At 51.3% G+C, this 18,540-nt stretch overlaps 1 protein-coding gene across 2 annotated transcripts; it reads left to right on the top strand.

The window, feature by feature from the left end:
- Positions 1-8,988: 8,988 nt before the first annotated feature.
- Positions 8,989-15,338, top strand: EOMES (eomesodermin). 2 transcript variants are annotated; one of them, XM_032647309.1, is made up of 6 exons: positions 8,989-10,114; positions 11,104-11,258; positions 11,901-12,022; positions 12,431-12,589; positions 12,681-12,742; positions 13,498-15,338. In XM_032647309.1, exons 1-6 carry the CDS (start codon positions 9,240-9,242, stop codon positions 14,234-14,236), a joined length of 2,112 nt encoding a protein of 703 aa, XP_032503200.1. In that variant the 5' UTR covers positions 8,989-9,239; the 3' UTR covers positions 14,237-15,338. The 2 variants fall into 2 exon arrangements, with proteins under 2 accessions (XP_032503200.1, XP_032503201.1); XM_032647310.1 differs by having other exon boundaries at positions 13,555-15,337.
- Positions 15,339-18,540: the final 3,202 nt, after the last annotated feature.

Consider the following 18,540-nt stretch of genomic DNA (forward strand, 5'->3'; position numbering starts at 1 on the left):
GTGCCACCTGGGCACGGGGATTTTTAAGAACTCCCCAGGTGATTCTGCCAAGATTGGGGACCATATTCTCTGATAATCTCTTAACTACTGACTTGGTGCTGTTTGTATCTTCCACCAGCTCCCTGGGACATGGAAGCTCTTTCTTGTCAACCTCGTCCAGTCCCTCACCCAGCGTCCCGCCCCTGCTTTGAGCTGAGCCTCATAAGAGACCTCGAAGGAGAAGCGCAGGGAGCTTCGGCCTCTTCAACAGTCGCCAGAGTCTAAAGGGTATTTAGGAAGTAATTCAGATCGCGTCACTCGTTGGGTCTTTGGTAACACGCATTTCTGGCCCGCATCTGCGCAACTTCATCCGCCCCCGGCAGCCAAGCCAAGCGAGATGTTATTGGGGCTGACTGTCTCCTCCAGGTCCTCCGCTTTGATCAGCAACGGCGCCGTCTAACAGATCGCTCTCCCGCACAGGAACCCCCGGAGAACCGGGTCCGAGCACAGGGTCCGGGAGCTTGTTTATCCGCTTCTGGGGTCTCAGGTGACAAATAGTGGGAGTGTCTCAAAGAAAGGAAAACTCCCACAGCGAGGCCGGGGCGGGGTTCCGCGCACGTGGAGCGAGGGGGAGCTGAGCTTCCCGCGGCGCAAACTTCCCCTCCTGCCGCGCGCTTCCGGGGGCGCAGACCCGCGGGCGGCCTCCCAGGGGACCGCGACTGCCAGGAGAGGCCCCCACGCCCACCCAGCGCCCGCGGCATTTAGCTACACGTTTCCCACCAATTGTGCCCCCGGGTTGTGCTGAGCTAGCAAAACCCCGACTTCTCCAGGAACTAAGTTAAAGATGTATTTTAAGTTAAAAAAGCAAAGTGTTGAATAGTGTATATAAAAGAGTGCGGATGGGTGGGGACAGACAAGGGGAAATTCAGGTACATATCTATTAGCTGGTGCAAACACATAATAAGCCCCGGAAATACACACAAGAAATTAACCGTGGTTACCAAAAGGCCGAGGCGCCAGACGTTGCAATCTAGCGGCTTTTTGAGTTTTTTTTAAGCCTTCTGCAGATGTGTTTTAAAATATACATTGATTTTATATATTATATACTGTAGGGTGTTGTACATAACATTCTATTGTTGTCAAAGATATTATATTTTATTATATATAACACACTACATTATATGATACACATACATATTTATCTCTGATTGGTGGAGTCAAAGAAGTCCAGCTTAGCCTCTGCCTTCGAGGCTGACCTAACACACAGGGAGAAAGGTTCGTGGCGTGAAAAGGCAAAGAGGGAGGACGGGAGAATTATATGGGACCGACACCCAATATCTTTTTATTCCAGACAAAGGGACCAAGGGGAACTGAGGCGCTCCACCGCCCGAGTGCAACCCGGAGTGCCTTTGGAGTTCGAAGCCGGCCGCGGGTCAAGAACCGGGAACCCCCGCTCGGGGAGGCCCCTCCTGTCCCAGGAGCAGACGTCTGGGTTCCAACCCCTGCCTGGAATCGACATTTTTTTGCTCAGGACGCCTGCCGGGCCGTGGGTGGGGGCGACCGTGCACGGTGATGCTGGCGTTCATCGGGAGCGCGGAGCCCTTGGAGACTCCCTGGAGGCGGAGTTGGCTGCTCCGCGGGCGCCGCGCGTCCCCGAGCTGCGCGTCGCGGGGTTCGGGCGGCCGCAGAAGCCCCGCTCACAGCGGAGGGCCTGACCCACCGGGCAGTCTCTCTTCCCGACCCGGGCGCGATTCAGAGGCTTCAAGCGTCTGCCGGGGAGACGAGAAGGGCCCCGACGTCCCCCAAATCCCAGCCCGGGCCCAGGTGGGACCAGCGGCCCGAGCAGCTGGGGATGCGAAGAGAAGAGGAAATGGGCGGGCAGGGAGTCTAGAACTGGCCGTTGCTTCCGCGCCTCCCCTTCAGCCCATTGCCCCTCGATAAAAGCTCGAGGCCGGGAGACACCAGTTTTCTATTCAAGGTTTCAGAGTTCCAGGGAAAGAGGCGATCTCCCCAGCTTCCCGGTACGCCCGGACCTGCTGTCCACAAGTTGCACACCCTCAAGCAAGTTTAATTTGCCTTTCCCAGCCTCGGTTTTCTTATCTGTAAAATGGGGATGATAGAAGTACCTACGTCTGTGAGGTGGTAGTGGGGGTTTACATGGGGTATTATTGTGTGCCCAGGGCTTGACCCGGCCCTAGCTTGCAGAGAGTGGTGCACCCCTGCTATGGTTACCCCAAGCAAGAAGGACCGACTCGAACCCAGGATTGGGATTTAGGCTGGAGCTATGGGGCCCAGCTTCCTCCAAAGAGATTCATTCTTAAGGTCCAGCGGCCACAGATGGGCACCGAACGCCGTCCACTCGCTTCCTCCGAAGCCACGCGGGGTCTGCATTCTAACATCCACCTCGGAGCCTTCCCCCTCAAAGAAACTCCGCACCCCGCCCCATTCACACGTACTTAACCCCTCCACTGGGAGCCCTGCAGCTCAGACCTCCTGGATTCAAATTCCCGGGCTACCATTTTTAGCTCTGTGCCTTTAGACAAGGGCCTTCACCTCTCCAAGCATCACTTTACTCTCCTGTAAAATGGGATGATAACATTCTAGGGTGCTAAGTTTAAAAGGTCGTACGGGTAAAGCAGAGAGTCTGGCCTATAGTCAGCCACTGCTTCTTTCGTTGTTTTCCTCCTTTGGCTGTGGATTCGAGGACCAACTCTATGCTTGAAAAGTCAGCCCCAACTGGGTGGAGAAATGATCCCAGCTGCTCTCTGCTCCCCCTAGAGACTCCTTTCCTGTGAATCCTCAGAATCTGCGCTTCCAAGGGCCCCCCCCCCGGACCTGCCGAGCAGTTAAGTCTCCCAGGTCGACCTGGGCTTGGGAGCCTCCTCCATGCCGCCCCGCTCGGTTGATCTTGCCCAGCCCTGTCCTCTCAACTTGAGGTCGAAGACGGCGTCCTTTTCGGGGACTCCCAGTTCGGGGTGCCCCGCGGGCGGCTTCCGACTATTAACTTAACTCCTGCCTCCTCGGGCGTTTAACCAAGTAGGTGGAGAACAAAACCTGAGCTAAATACCCTATTTTCTTTCTCTGGCTAGTAATCAGCCGGAACGGCAAAATCCCGGCGGGGGTCGGGCGGGCGGGAAGCCTGGGAAAAACAGATGCTAATGGGGGCCCGGGGCGGGCGGAAGACGCACCGGGGTCGGGCGCCCGCCGCCTCCTTTTGAAGTGCGCCTCCCCGGCAGCGCTCCCGGGCCTCGCTGGGCTTCCCCCGCTTTTGGGAAAACTGAGAGGATCTGCTAGAACGAGTGGGGACTCTCCTCTCAGGTTCTGAGTCACTCCCGCTTTCTACCTCTTGTTCACTTTGCCCTTGACCGGTTTGCTCCTGGCCTACTCCCCCATCAGACTGGGAATTTCTGGAGGAGAAAGACTAAGGTTCCTGAGCCCTCATTTAGTCCAGTGTCCAGGGCAAAAAAGTGAACTCAGCATAATTGTGATTGGAGTGATAGGAAAGACTGCAGACTTTCCTGTGTGCTGAGTGCTGTGCTAACTGCTTTCCATTCTGTATGTGGTCACGACATGTGGAAATTGGGGACAGACACGTTTAGGAACTTGCTGAGACCCACCAAGCTAGTGAAAAAGGTGCAGCCACAAACTCAGACGATTCTGCATACAACTTTCGGCTTTTCTCTTAAGGATCTGAAAAGACAGGTTTAAGGAATGATCTCTTTGGTTTCTGTTTCCTGTCGACCTTCCTTCCCTCCTCCTTCCCTCTCACTCTCCTTCCTTGGTTATCTTAAGGGCTTAACACGTTCTTCTGAGAACTCCCCAACCCAGACTTCCCCTCTCCCCCTTTCTCACCTCGGGCCTGGATGGGAGATTCCAGCTGCCCATGTCACCTGAAGCTCTGGTCAACAGGATTTGATTTTGCCCACCTATTGTGTAGACATCCTGCCACACCTGCATCATAGAGGTGCCTTCTGTTGAAACATTAATTTCCATTGATTCTGCTGACCCTGTTAGTGATGTGCAAGTGATTTCAGGATAATATTTCTCAGTGGCTACATGGTGGTTGTTCCCATCAATAGCTGTCCTGCAATTCTGGCATTCAATTTTCTGTTTTCCTGTGGAAGAATGTCCACATTAACATGCATACAAAAAGCATTGCAATAATGTAAGAGCTCTGGATTGAGAAAGGTCTAAAGAAAAAGATTTAAAAGATCTTTTAAGAATCTAAAAAGGGTGAAAATGCCGGGTCCATTAGTTTAGGAAGATCTGTGTTTTCTTTTTCTTTTAGAAAAAAAAACCTTTCACTTTCATCTCCATGGTTATAAAGCCTGAGCCCTGACACTGTCCTTGGGCTATTTTGTCTGTTCTAGTCTGCAGATTTAGTAACCCCTTTCTTTCAATTAAGAGATGAGCACCTACTAAGAGTCAGGCCTTTCGAGGTATGAAAGTAAGCAAGACAGGGAAAGCCCTATATAACTCATATTTTAGTGTAGCAATGATTAGCCAAACATTCCCCTACTTTATTTTTGAGAGTATTTCACTTTATTTTGCTTCATGTAGCCTTTCTTGTTATTTATGTGGATCTGTAACTTCCATAAATATGATGATGATGATGATGATGATAGAACAGCAGTTAAATCCAGGAATTCATTTGCAGTTTAAAAAATACTTACACAAAGAAGATTCTTGATCCAATGTTTAAGATAACATATTTTTTGTAATAAGCAACTTTTGGTATGTTTAATTAACTTTCATTCCCCAACCCCCACCTCCTCATATTTTAACAGTGAACTACACCTGCATTTAGCAATCAAAATACATAGATTGATAGCTGAAGATAATAGTTTAAATTGGTCATTTTGTTTGAAAAATACAGTGGGTTTAATATAACCCTTTGCCTCACTCATTTGGGGACACATTTGTGGATTTCTTTTAAAGCAAGTGATCAGTCTATTTCAGGGTCACGGTGATTTCAAATTCTTATAAAAAGTGAAACTGTTGGTGGGACTATCTTGCTGTTCTCAGCAAAATCAACACTACTTGTCCTGGCCAATGGACATTTTCTTTAAAAATGTTATCTCACAGGACATTTTCTTAAAAAAGAAAATCTGAACATGAACAACCCTACCGTGATGGAAGCCCCCTCCCCCTTTAGAAAGCCTAGTGGAGGTGGGAATCTGGCCATCAGAGAACAAAGGGCCAAAGAGTGGACCCGCGATGGCAAAATAAAATGTAACATCAACAAAGAAAAGGCCATAGATAAATAGTAAAAGGACCAACTCACCACAAAAAACCCATTGACGTTTGCCCAGAGTCCAGGCGAAGCGCTGGTGACCGGTTAATGTTGGAATGTTTTCCTAGGGTTAAAAGGAGAACCGGCAGCAAATCTGCTCAGAATTTAAAAAGTGTTTGAATAACACGGACAGTGTTTTGATAACACATTTTTAGTGGGGGTGAAAATAATAAATTTATTGGGACATTTATATGGGCCCCCTTGGTTGTGGCAGGGAGGGGAGGTAAACCATTTCTCACTGCACTCATTTATAACTCACCCCTGTAATTTATTCATACGTTTGTATGTATCTGCTATGTAATACCGTCTTACAGCCAAATGCTTCTCATTTTTGCCTTTAAAAGCTGAATGCACTGATATTGGTTACCTTTAGTGGGGAGAAAGGGGTGAAGAGGTGCTCTGGCCAGGTTATCAATAACTTTGTGTTATCAGTTTAAGACAGTAGAATGAAGCTGGTATTATTGCTCAAGACGATGCAGCATAAGACCTTTAAGGCTCACACACAGGCGTAACCTTGGCTTCCTCGTAGCTTTCAAAGGGTCCTGCTCCCTCCAGTCTCAGGCTGAATGGTGCAAGATTTGAGTTAATCCAGCCAGCACTTGGGTCTGGGGTTCCAAGGGTTCTCCACGTTTCCTCCCTAGTGTTGATGTTTTTGTTCAATGTATTCCCATACACTGTCAGTTGAGCCACATAAAACCAGGCACCTTTCAATAAATGTCTCATTTGGATTTCATGAAGCTTGGGGTATAATTGAAATCAAAGAGGAAACAGGCTGCAAGGCTGTGCTATTTGCCCACCCAATCTAAGGAGGGTGCTGCCTGACTTGTTCACTGAAGCCACTGCTTTAGCTTTCTTTTCTGTTCCTGTTTCTGGAAAAGAGTGATTAGGACGTGCGACTAGGATGTGCGACTAGTACGTGCGAAAATAATTTTTATGCCTCTTTCCCTGGTTATCAGTAAAACTGAGCCAGCAAAAAGAAAGCCCATTTCAAGTAGGAAATCAGTCACAGATTTGTTCATCTATAACTCTCCAGGCATTTAGACTAATATATTCCATATGTAATAATAATGTAATTAATACAGAAGAACCATTAAAGGAGATTTCTTTATCTCTACGCAGTCAGAAAAGAATCATCTTTAGTTGAAACAGTGCTTTTCATTATGTCTAAAAGTAATTTGTAATATATATATATATATATATATATATATATATTATGGGTATATTTTCCATGTTCCAAATATCCGGGCCCCAGAGCGGTTTTGTAGAGCCCGAATTTTTATTCTCTTTGTTTCTCCGCCTGTAAAATGTGTTCAACTTTGGGCAAAAGGATAGCTATATTGGGGAGGTGGGGAGATATAAACTGCAATTTCCTGCCTCAAGAATCAACACTAATCCTAATTACACATACCTTGTATATATTTCATAATTAGGTAGCACTCAAATGAACCCATGCGTTTTCAAGAGCTTGCTCTGTGGCTGGAATAAAATCAAGCCTTTCTGATGTGGCGCAGGGGACAGCTGGCTCGCGTTATTTGCGCCAGAGTGGGTCGGAGCGATGCCTGTTGCCTGCAGTGGCGCTTTGCCACGCGCAGAGCTTCCCTGGCCTCCTCGAAAGCAATTCGGGACACCGAGGCCCGCTGTCTCGCTGAGGTCAGGTGCAAAACTGCGATCTAACCCCAGCCAATCTGTCTCCAAAAACGTGAGATCTGATCTCCTTCCTACTTTTTCCTCAAACATCCTGCAGCTCAGGTCAAGGCTAATGTGGAAGAGCCCTGAGTGGTAACAAGATCCCCTAGCCCGGGCTCCCCCGCCAAGCTGCCCTTTCTTTCCTTGCTCTTGATCTTGTGAGTCCCGCTCACAGAACCTCCACGTTGAATATCTTGAAGTCTTGAAAAGCACAGAGTACTTGAAAAACGCAATTCTCCAAGACTTCCCTGAGTCAAAAGAAATCTAAAGCCGACGAGGTGGGAGTGGACGGTGGGGTGATCAGAGCAGAGAGCCAAGCCGAACCCGAACTAAACTGGTGGGGCGACACGGGAGAAGTGCTAGGCTGAGCGCTCTCCGTGCCAGCGTTCCAGGAATCTGCTCCTGGGCTGCTGTGCCTGGACCTGCGAGGCCCCCACCCGGGCCACTCGCCTAACTTGCTCTCTCCCCCGCCCTGGCTGGGCCTTGACCCTGAAAACCTTCGCGCGCTCCCTGTTTCCACTACCGCGAAGACCTGGTAACCGCGTCCGAGTGCGTTAAGAGCCGCTTCACTCTAACTCAGACGTGCCAGTATCGATGCTGCTGTGGTTTGAACCTAGGTTGGAAAGCTTCGAGCCGTTCTGCACCGGCGTGTGCGCGCTCAACGAATCCCGCGACCGCCTCGTGTTGCGGGTGAAGAGTTTCCCGTGTGATCGTGTTCGGTTGGGGAAGCAGGGTCCCGACCTCTCAGCCGGAAAACGCGCTCCCGGAACGATTACAAGCGTCTGTAATTGCTTATTAACAGCAAATGCTCAGGCTTCTTACCCGCAACGAAACGTGCGGGTATTAATAAACAATACAATAGGACGGCATCATCTTGCTCTGCTGTCTGCAAAAACGCAGTGGAGAAACAGGCAGCTGGGGCAAAAGGGCTTAATTCCATATCAAACTGATTATTTCACTAATTATTCCACCTTCTGTGCTGCGCTGCAGAGGAGAGGCACAGGGAATCTTAACCGCGAGGCTGCTTTGTTTCTCGGTGTCAGGCCCAACTGAAGATGGGAGGGTGTGGGATCCGAGATTCAGGGAAACTGAGCGTGGATTTTAAATTGTGGGGAGTAAAAGTGATTGCCTCCTGAAAGCAGGCGTGATGGCATGCGGATGAGGGTGTTCCCAGTATCCCACCCCACCGGGGCTTCTGATTCATAAGCTGACGGCTTCTGTCCTCAAGGACTGCAGTGTGCTCTCGCCACCCCTGGAATCCCAAAAGCCCAACGCCGGGTTCCTCTCGACAAACACTTCCCACTGAGTAAAAGGGTGGGGCCGAACAAAAAGTGGTTCCTGCTTGTCGAAGGCCAGAGAGTCCTCTCCAATCGGGAAGAAAGTGTGCCTGAAGTTACAGCCCCCGACGAGAGAAGAGACTTTCTTGGGCCTCTCTCCAGGTCGTCCCAGATCCCCACCCTCAGAGACCGGTGCCAGCCTGCAGGCCGTCAGCTTGCAGAACATTTCTACCTCCGGCCTCTAGAACCTGCTCCCGCCCTCGCATCCCCCGGCTCAGAGCGCTGTGATGACCCTGCTACGGAGACCTCAAACCCTGTTCCACTAAATTCCAGCGAAATACAGACACCAGGATTGATTCTCACAGCAGGACTGAGTCTCAAAAAAAAAGAAAGAAAGAAAAAAGAAAAGAAAAAGAAATAAAATCAAGCTAAAGGAAAAGAAAGTCGCAGGCTACTTGATCCAATTAGTAAATGCCTAATTGAATTACTGTCACCTCCACCAGCCAATAGGAGGGTCCCGAGGCTGTGGGGCCGCGAAGCCCCTCCCTGGCCTCACATATATAAAGCAGCCAACGACAGCCTGCAACTTTCCAAGTGGTCAACTTGACCGATAGCTTTTCAGTCGAGAAAGGCAGAAAGGCTAGTAGCGCTGGTGGGTGGATGGGGAGAGAGAGCTAAGACCTCTTGTTCCCGTGTGTGCGGGGGAGGAGGGTGGAGGTGCAGAGAGGCAAAAGGGACGCGGAAGGAAAAGGAGAGGGCTTCTCGGTCAGTTTTCGCCTCCTGCCTTCAAATTCAGTGCCCTTTCCTTGTGGAAAGGGCGCTGGGTTCGGGACGCGCGAGTGCGCGCCTTAGCGGTCCGCGTGTCGCCAGGTGGGTAACCCGGCACAGGAGGAAGGGGAAGTTACCTTCCCCTCGGAAGAGGGCGCTGGCTCCCTCATCCTGCCTTTATAATCAGGCCACGGCCGGAGAGGAAGCAGCCAGCTGCCGTCTGCGCTCTGCAAAGCATGCAGTTAGGGGAGCAGCTCTTGGTGAGCTCGGTGAACCTGCCTGGCGCGCACTTCTACCCGCTGGAGGGGGCGCGAGGTGGTGGCGGCGGGAGCGCCGGCCACCTCCCGGGAGCGGCCCCCTCGCCTCAGAGGCTGGACTTAGACAAAGCGCCCAAGAAGTTCTCGGGCAGCCTCTCGTGTGAGGCAGGGAGCGGGGAGCCCGCAGCCGCCGGTGCGGGGGCCCCCGCGGCCATGCTCAGTGACGCCGACGCCGGGGACGCCTTTGCCGGCACCGCGGCCGTGGCCAAGCCGGGGCCCCCGGACGGCCGCAAGGGCTCCCCCTGCGGGGAGGAGGAGCTGCCCTCGGCCGCCGCCGCTGCTGCCGCAGCCGCGGCCGCCGCCGCCAGCGCGCGCTACTCCATGGACAGCTTGAGCTCGGAGCGCTACTACCTCCAGTCCCCCGGGCCTCAGGGCTCCGAGCTGGCCGCGCCCTGCTCGCTGTTCCCGTACCAGGCGGCTGCCGGGGCGCCCCACGGATCTGTGTACCCGGCTCCCAACGGGGCGCGCTACCCCTACGGCTCCATGCTGCCCCCCGGCGGCTTCCCCGCGGCCGTGTGTCCACCCGGCAGGGCGCAGTTCGGCCCGGGAGCAGGCGCGAGCGGCGGCGCGGGAGGTAGCGGCGGAGGAGGCGGCCCGGGCGCCTATCAGTACGGCCAGGGGGCTCCGCTCTACGGGCCGTACTCCGGGGCAGCAGCCGCGGGTTCCTGCGGAGGACTGGGGGGCCTGGGGGTTCCCGGCTCCGGCTTCCGCGCCCACGTCTACCTGTGCAACCGGCCTCTGTGGCTCAAATTCCACCGCCACCAAACCGAGATGATCATTACGAAACAGGGCAGGTGAGCGCAGCGCGGAGGGGCCCCGAAGCGCGGGGGCAGAGAGGACCTGTGTAGTCCTGAGGGTGGCCGGGAATGGAGGACCGCCGCCCGCCCGCTCCGCTCTTGGCTGGGAGAGTGAGTTTCCGTGCGCAGCCAGTGGGGACTCCGCATCTCCAGTCCGATGTCCCTCCCGTACGCGCACCGGCGGTTTGTGCAGGGCGCTAAGGCTACGGCTGCTTCCCCCCTTCCTTCTCGTCACCCTCACCTGGACTGACGAGGAGGAGACAGAAATGGAAACTGGGGCTTGTCCACAAAGCTGGATGTCCTAGGTACGCCCGGCCGGCGGTACGCCGGTCCCTGAAGGCGGGCGAGGAGCCGCGGATGCGGGAAGGCTCCAGGGGTGGCTACGCTCTATGAGCACAGGACATGGGCTCCCGCAGTTTTAGGCGCCAGGGTCTCCGCGGGGCGCATCCGGGGAACGAGCGCGAGGACCAGAGCGCCGGCAACGGGGGCTGGTCCGGGTAGTAGGTTAGGCCGGACCCTGGAGTCAGACGGGGCTGGGGTCCCAGGCCTGAGAAAGTTCGGATACACATCCCACTGCGGGCAGTGGTTACTTCTGGGGAAAGTGAGGGGTGGGTGCTGGGAGAGGGACGTCCCAAGGGGACTTTTAGCCTTAACAGTAGAACTAGTTTTTTTTTAACGAGAACAATTTAATGTTCTCTGGCACTTGTACATGTAAAAAATAATGATTTTTAAACATCGTGGAAGAAAATAAATGAGCATCTGAAAGGGTCAAGAACTTGAGTGAGTGGTGCAGAAGGGCGGGGATTGGGGCAAATTATTTCAGAAAAGAGATGTTCCGAGAGTTGCCAACTCAAGAATATTTTACGTAGTGAGGGCCACTTTTCTACCGGTATTCTGTTCGTCTGTAGACTTATAAATGTCGTCTAAGCGTGGGCCTGTGGCCGGGCGTTCCGATTTAAATCTCCTGGTTCTATTCCCTTGCACAGACGCATGTTTCCTTTCTTGAGTTTCAACATAAACGGACTCAATCCCACCGCCCACTACAACGTGTTCGTAGAAGTGGTGCTGGCGGACCCCAACCACTGGCGCTTCCAGGGGGGCAAATGGGTGACCTGCGGAAAAGCCGACAATAACATGCAGGGTGAGGAGAGAAAGGGCCTGGGCAGGGTGGATCGGCGGGAGCCCCCGACTCAAGACACCACACATTTAAATCTCGCATCCCTCCCTCCACATCCGGGGCCTGGAAGTGTTAGGAGTTTCTTTGTGTTGATTGTTTGATTAAGGGAGAGAATTGCTAAGTCAGACTTCTTGCCTACTAGTATATAGAATTTTAACCATGACCCTACTCTAGCCCTTCCCTCCACATCCCTACCTTTGAGAAAGGAATTGCTGTAAACTCTCCAGGTGGCAAGGGCATCTGGCATTCTAATCTTCACTTGAGAAAAGGCCTCCCCAAGGTTGAGTTCACCATAAAAATCCAACCACGTTCCATCAGATCTTGCCTGTCTAGCTTCAGAAGCCCCCAAGTTAACCTTCAAGAGGCATTACCTACTGGTTCCATTTTTACGTTGTCCAAGGAAGGCTGGAAGCACAGGGGCCCTGGGAGGGGAATCAGTAGAGTCTAGTTGGTCTCCACTGGCCTTCTTAAACTGCTAATGATGGGAGACATGTTCTAAATCTAGCTCTTAAATCTTGCCCATAGGTAGTAAATACCCCTCCCCTACCTCCATTTGCAAACAGCCCTTTATGCTTGGGTTTTGTGTTTTGTTTCACTTTCTCTTAGGCAACAAAATGTATGTTCACCCAGAGTCTCCTAATACTGGTTCCCACTGGATGAGACAGGAGATTTCCTTTGGGAAATTAAAACTCACCAATAACAAAGGCGCAAATAACAACAACACCCAGGTAGGGTGACAGAGGAGGTGGTGTCTTCTGGCTGTGAATCTCTTTTCTAATGAGTTTCCATACTCTTCATTGTATTTGTAATATTTGCAGGTACCTGTTGCTTGCCTCTTTCTGGTCTTTTTTTTGACCTTTCTCATTTTAATTTATTATTTTTCCTACTGGATTTCAGTAACAGTGAGTTAACTGTTAGGAGCAGAAATACTGAAAACTTTTGGCCACTTAGGAAACCAAGAGGCAAGAGTGTTTATTTAAACACACATACCCAGCTATGTTTTAAGTTTCAAAAATGGCAATAGAAAGTTAGCTGTTGCTGGGGAGCAAGGAGGAGTGGCATTCCAAAATACAGAATTTGTCAAAATCGACTTTACTTTTTCGATTTGGCAGCTCTTTTCTCTGTACCATTTGCAGATGATAGTCTTACAGTCTTTACACAAGTACCAACCACGACTGCACATCGTTGAAGTCACAGAAGATGGCGTGGAGGACTTGAACGAGCCCTCCAAGACTCAGACCTTCATCTTCTCAGAAACGCAGTTCATTGCAGTGACTGCCTACCAAAACACCGATGTGAGTGCCCCATGGTCCCCAAGAATCCCTGAAGCTCAGTCCAGCGTGAGACAGAAAACACTCAATGACTGTTTTTTTCTCCCTTTTCTAGATAACTCAACTAAAGATTGATCACAACCCCTTTGCAAAAGGCTTCAGGGACAACTATGACTCGTAAGTGCACCTTTATTTTTCCTTGCCTGGTCATCTTTGAATAAGACATATCGAATCAGACACTTTCTTGAGACCATATTCTAGGAAGAGCTTTCACGGTTGGGATTTTTGCCTCTTTTTATTTTTGCATATTTTTGGCCTTGACTAATCTTGCTTTAGAATTTTCACAGAAGGGTTTTGTTCATTTCTAAAGAAATGTTAAGGGATTAAAAATGAGGAGTTTTTTTTTTAACATTTGAGTGGAGATTTGAAATTTTCATAATCTGCATTTATATGCCTTCCTTTCCATTTGATCCCAGTTTTTTTTATTCTCTCAGGAGCAGGGATTATTATTCCCTCTCATTTTTTTACATAAGAAAAACCTGACATTAAGAGGATGTCATTTTCACAACATCAAAGAGCAAGGCCCCACAGATGCCTTTTAAATCTGGGATTTCTACCCACCATGGCCAGCATTCCTTCCCTACCACTGAAGGGAGAGTTGCTCCAAGTTATTCCAAGTTCTAGGACTTGCAAAGATGGATTTTCTACAGTTTAAATGCTTAATGCCTGGGAGGAAGCTTTTTCTTTCGTGGTGGGAAATTTGGCCGCAATGAACGAAGTCCAGCTACAATGGGCAAATGCATCCCTACTATCTCCACTCCTCCACTCAACTGACCAGCACTCCTGCTCTAGAGCCTTCTTCATTTCTGGGAGGTAGATTGTTTGGGGACAACATTAGGGTTTTTTTTTAAGTGTTTCTCTTTATATTGTAGCATGTACACCGCTTCCGAAAATGACAGGTTAACTCCATCTCCCACGGATTCTCCTAGATCCCATCAGATTGTCCCTGGAGGTCGGTACGGCATTCAGTCCTTCTTCCCGGAGCCCTTTGTCAACACTTTACCTCAAGCCCGATATTATAATGGCGAGAGAACCGTGCCACAGACCAACGGCCTCCTTTCACCCCAACAGAGCGAAGAGGTGGCCAACCCTCCCCAGCGATGGCTTGTCACACCCGTCCAGCAACCTGGGACCAACAAACTAGACATCGGTTCCTATGAGTCTGAATATACTTCCAGCACCTTGCTCCCATATGGTATTAAATCCTTGCCCCTCCAGACATCCCATGCCCTGGGGTATTACCCCGACCCCACCTTCCCTGCAATGGCAGGGTGGGGAGGTAGAGGTTCTTATCAAAGGAAGATGGCAGCTGGACTCCCATGGACCTCCAGAACAAGCCCCCCTGTGTTCTCTGAAGATCAGCTCTCCAAGGAGAAAGTCAAAGAAGAAATTAGCTCTTCTTGGATAGAGACACCCCCCTCCATCAAGTCTCTTGACTCCAATGATTCAGGGGTGTACACCAGTGCTTGTAAGCGAAGGCGGCTGTCTCCTAGCTCCTCTAGCAATGAAAATTCTCCCTCCATAAAGTGCGAGGATATCAATGCTGAAGAGTACAGTAAAGACACCTCAAAAGGCATGGGGGGGTATTATGCTTTTTACACGACTCCCTAAAGAGTTATTTTAACCTCGTCAAAATGAGCTAACTTTTTGCCGATGGACTTGGTGGTGTTTTTTTGTTGTCTTCTTTGTCTAGGTTGCCAAAAAGACGTTTGCCTTCCACCCTGATGCATCCCGTTTTGTGCAATTCTCTAAAAGAAGGTGCCAAAGCTTTTTGATTGCTTCAGGTAACTGAAACAAGCCTAGCATTTTTTTCTTTTTTAATAAAATTAATGGAGGACTTTCAAGTGTTTTTAAATTTGAAGATGATTCAAAGTTATGGATTTATTTATTGGAGACACTAGACATTCAAAGAACTGGGCTGTGAAGATTGAGTGCCTAGTGCCATCAAAGGTGTTGAAAGCTTTGGTTCTCATTTTTATTTGTAAATCTGTAAGCAAAGAGAAGCCCAGAGTGGTAAGATGTTTTGCTTCTGTAATAGAAGGGTGGGCCTTAACCTTCAACAAGGGACTTTTGCTGTTAACTTTCTGCTAGGGACAAAAGATGTTAGGCCTGGGAGGCAAGAACTTTGTGAAGGTGCTGGTTTGACCTGACTTTGATTCTTCCCAGGCTTTTGAAACAAGCCATGTTTGCCCTAGTCCAGGATCGCCTCATGTACGAGGCCTCAGCTGTGTGCCTGGGTGGCTTGTAGGACTTAGGAGACAGCAAGGGAGGGGGGCACCAGAAAACAAACAAACAAAAACGGAGAATTTTAAAGTGTGCAGTGTGTGCTTAGATACACTGTAGAATAATGTGGAAAATACTGTACAAATAGTCTACGTAGGTATACGAGATTATGTAAAATTGGTGCTTTAGCTTTGTAAAGAATTTGCAATTCACCGGACCACAGCTGCAGGAGCAGGGGAAGTTTCGTCATCCCCACAACATATGGGAATATTCTGTTTACTTCTTAGTTAAGAATGTATTCAGCTACTGTACTAACTTGAAACGTGCTAAGGAAAACCCCCATGTCATCCTCTTCCTCCGCCACCCCCACTTCCCAACTTGGTAATGTGAGGAAACAGAAACCTGACGCCCCAGCTCCTATAGGCTTTCTAGAGACCTTGGATTTTTATGTACATAGTCATTTTTAATAAATGTGGTTCATTAAGGGAACAGGCATAGCCCTGTCTTCTGTACTATGGGTTTTCATCTTTGTTTCAAAAATCTTAGTTTGCTTCTTCCTCCACCCTCCTCCAGCAGGAACCCTGTCCCACCAACCCACTCCCCCCGCCCACCACTAGAATCTCTTAAGTGGACAGTGTCTTCGTTGAGGGGGTGGGGATGCTCTTGTTTATCTTTTTTCCTTGTAGATGAATGGGGTTATTTCCTCACCGCACTGGGAAGTCTGGACAATGGGGATTGGAGCTGGGGAGGGGGAGGAGGGTTGCTGCCGAGATGCAAGATTGCCCACAGCAGGCTTGATATGGGCCTAGGAAACCTCCACCCCCAGCCCTTGGCGTCCGGGCCTCTCCTAGACCTCCTTGGAGTCTCCCATCCCCGGATCCACACGGGCTCCCTGGGCACCCTCGCGGCCCTCTGGGCGCCCACGAGTTCCGGATCCCTGAGGCCAAGCGGGAGTGGGCCGCCCCCAACCCCGCTGCCACCTGCGGCTTCCTTCTTCCCGGAGCCCCGGGCGCCGCCGCGGGGGCAGCTGCGGTCCGGGCCGCTGGGGATGCGGCGGGAGCGCAACGCAGCTGTGCGAGCAGCGGCCGGGGAACCGGTTGCCCAGCTTTTAGCTCCACTTTTTCGGCTCTCAATCCGCGGGAGGGGCCTGGGCCCTCGGAAGAGTTAAACCAAGGAGTGCGGCGAAGGGCCCTTTGTCCCCCTGCCAGACATCCCGCCGCGCTTATCTGCAGACGGCTTCTGGCCCGGCTTGCAATCCTTTCCAGCCCCCTCCCGACGCTCCCGGGGTAAAGGTCTGGCCGGGAGTGTCATTCTGCTAACTGCGTGGCGCGGAAATGCAGCTGCTAAGAGGATTAGTTCTGGGAGGCGAGCGATCGGCCCGGCCCTCCTCCCCTTCTGCGCCCAATTAAGGCCGCCGAGAGCTCGCACCTCGCTTCTCCGCGGTTTCCAGTTCCCACCGCCCTTCCCGGTTCCGAGTCCTTCTCGCGCCGCCTGTGACCTTGGGGTCTCGGACTCTAGCCCCGCGTCTCCGACGATGCCTGTTGAAAACGCTTTGCCCAAACCGCCCCGAATTTTACTGGAGCTGGAAGCGAAAGCCTTGCAATTTGGTTAATGTGTGTTTATTGTGGATGACAGACTCAGACTGGGGGAGAAGGACTATGACACCCCTAACCCGGTCTGCGCGACCCCCGCCCCAACCCCAAGGAACCCGAGCGTATTGGGAGATGCGATGGAATTTCGAAACGGTGTTCTCCTTTTCTGCCCTCTAGAAAGACTGCAAATGCTAATCACCTCCGGGATAAAGCAGACACTGGCCCCAGTCTATTTCCAGTCCTGTATATTTTTGCACCGTACAGTAAAAAGAACTTGGTACTTGTGAAAAGTCCCTCACAGTGTTTAATAGAAACGTAAGTGGCTGAGTGGCCCCAATTAACACCTTGTGATAAGGCATTCCTAAGATGGAGTGTCAGACACCAAATTGTGAAGAGATGTATCTAATTAATCCTCCTAGGATGACACCGATAAACAAGCCTCTATTTAAATAAAGATCAAGGACTCGGCGCCCCGTTTGTTTACATTCTCCGCCGGAGTCCCAGCGTTTGCGCCCTCGCAGGCGGCGTTCCCGGCGCTGGAGCGCGAGGGCGGGGGCTGTCTGGGTGTGGGAGCACCGGCTTGGGGGGGGTCGTTGGTTCGCCTCCGTTCTAGCCCCAAACAGAAATATGCAATTAGACAAATTGCAACGAAAGAGGAAAAAGAAGTGCAAGAAGGACACGACTCTGACTTGGAAATACTATTGTCATTTTCCACGCGTGTCCTTTACATCGCCAAACACTTTTTGGTTGTCCGAGTTTTTAAAAGGAAGGCAAACAAAACAGCCTTCCACTCGTAGCCCCAGGAAGTCTTTTCTGCTTTGGGGAGAACTCGGAGCGGGACTTTCCCCGCTCCCCACTCGGCCTCGGCACGAGTTCGCTCCTCGCTGCCCCGGGATTCCTCCTCCAGGGTGCTGAAGCCCAGAAGCGCTGGGGTGCGGGGTAGCTATCCTGGGGGGTGGGGTGGGGAGCCACCCCCTGGGAAAGGCAAGAAGAATCTGGAAAGAAATAGGGGAAGAGGGGAAGGTGCAGTCAAACTCTCAGTCTGTAAACCAGGGCCAGGGCTTGGAGCCCGCTCGGAGTCTGTGACAACGCACACCCCCACTCCTCAAAGGGGAGTTTCAAGGCTCCAGATCAGCTTTTGGTCCAGGCTCCTTCCTTTCCAGCCGCCTCTGATTAACTTTCAACCTGGGGGTAAAGGCAGACTCACGGTCCTCCCTTTCCTCTGCAGGTTCTTCCTTCTTTCTGAACCAAACAAGGTGGGGGTGGGTACGATGCCCGTTTTTTTTGTTGTTGTTGTTTATTTTTGTTCTCTTTGTTGTTTTTAATTCTGCAGGTATTATGCAAACGCTCCGAAATAAAAAAAATTCCCTCCTGCCCCTAATCAAAATTGAGCCTCCAGTGAGGACAAAAATTAAAATCACTCATTTTCCACTGGCCTGGACGCTTCCCCTTCCCCGCTCGCGCCACGATGTCCCCCCGCCCAGCTGCCAGCCGGCTCCTAGAGTTTGGCTTTTCACCGCGCGGAGATTTCGGCATCATCGGGATGCACTTTTAAAAGGCAATTTGCAAAACTCTGTTGGTGGGCCTGATCGAGTCCCCTTATGTGAACTCCCCATCCCTCGGGTTTAAGCTTTCGAGTGCACGAATTCCGCCAGTCTAGCCCCCGGGATACTCGAACCCGCGGAATCCGTCCACCTGCGCCGGTCTTCGTCGGGGTCGGAGTCCCTCCTGCGCTTCGCGGACGCCTGGGCTCAGCGCCTGCACTTGGCGTTCTCATGGGTTCCGCCAGCCCGAACCCGCAGGAGCTGGATTTCCTTCCCCGCCCGTGAGCTGAGCGGTTGGTGGGCAGCCTGAAGCTACGACATTTTTTTTTTTTTAACATGATGGGGTCTCTGATCTTGGTGGTCACTAAATTTCTCTTTATTACAGCTTAAAAGAAGTAAACTTCTGGAGACCCCTCCCCCCCTCTCCCCCTTTCTCCTTCGGCCCTAGGAGTCCTTTGCGTGTTGCCGAGAACGCATCGAGTCACCGAGGGAAGGATATTGCTGCGCCAGACACGGAGCAGGCCCTCGGAGCTGGTCCCTAAAGTGCGCGACTTCT

Source organism: Phocoena sinus, chromosome 11 (genome assembly GCF_008692025.1).
Source record: "Phocoena sinus isolate mPhoSin1 chromosome 11, mPhoSin1.pri, whole genome shotgun sequence".
Classification (NCBI taxonomy): Eukaryota; Metazoa; Chordata; class Mammalia; order Artiodactyla; family Phocoenidae; genus Phocoena; species Phocoena sinus.